This window comes from Hydra vulgaris, chromosome 12 (genome assembly GCF_038396675.1).
Source record: "Hydra vulgaris chromosome 12, alternate assembly HydraT2T_AEP".
Lineage (NCBI taxonomy): Eukaryota > Metazoa > Cnidaria > Hydrozoa > Anthoathecata > Hydridae > Hydra > Hydra vulgaris.
The window spans coordinates 18515001-18515467 of NC_088931.1; the positions used below are offsets into that span (position 1 = coordinate 18515001).

General features: G+C 19.5%; 1 protein-coding gene across 1 annotated transcript in view; it reads left to right on the top strand.

The window, feature by feature from the left end:
- The window catches only part of LOC100200153 (transmembrane protein 272), a 2726-nt gene extending 2509 nt beyond the window's left edge, over positions 1-217 (top strand). Inside the window, exon 3 of the mRNA XM_065812430.1 lies at positions 1-217. This exon is cut by the window's left edge and continues 403 nt beyond it. Within this exon, the coding sequence (XP_065668502.1) occupies positions 1-58 (58 nt within the window). The 3' untranslated portion in view covers positions 59-217.
- The last annotated feature ends 250 nt before the right edge of the window (positions 218-467 follow it).

The following is a 467-nucleotide window of genomic DNA, read 5'->3' on the forward strand; positions in this document are numbered from 1 at the left end:
AAGTTGTACAGCCTATTTTGTTACCAGCTCAAACAATCAGAGAAATGAATCACATTAAAACGCTTCAATAAGATTTTTAATATAAAATTATTTTTTAAGATAACTTTCAGATATTTATATAGTAAGTTTAATAAATTGAAATTCAACTTTATAAAAGTAACTTTTTTGAATATATTTTGTATATTATATTTATGCGAATGAAATTTTTTTTAATTAATTACTTTGGAATACTCTATTAAAGATTAGTGATGAAAAAAAAATATTTTTTTTAATTTTCAATTTTTGAAAAGTTAAAGATTTCATAATTAGTTTGAGTTTAAATTATACAAAAAAACAGTTAAAATATTTGTTAGTTAAAAAAATGTTAAAAGATTCCGTCCAAATTTTTAAATTAGATTTGATCAGAAGTATTGACTTTTGATCTGAATATCGTTGTTGCAGTTGTAAGATATGATTATTTTCATCAA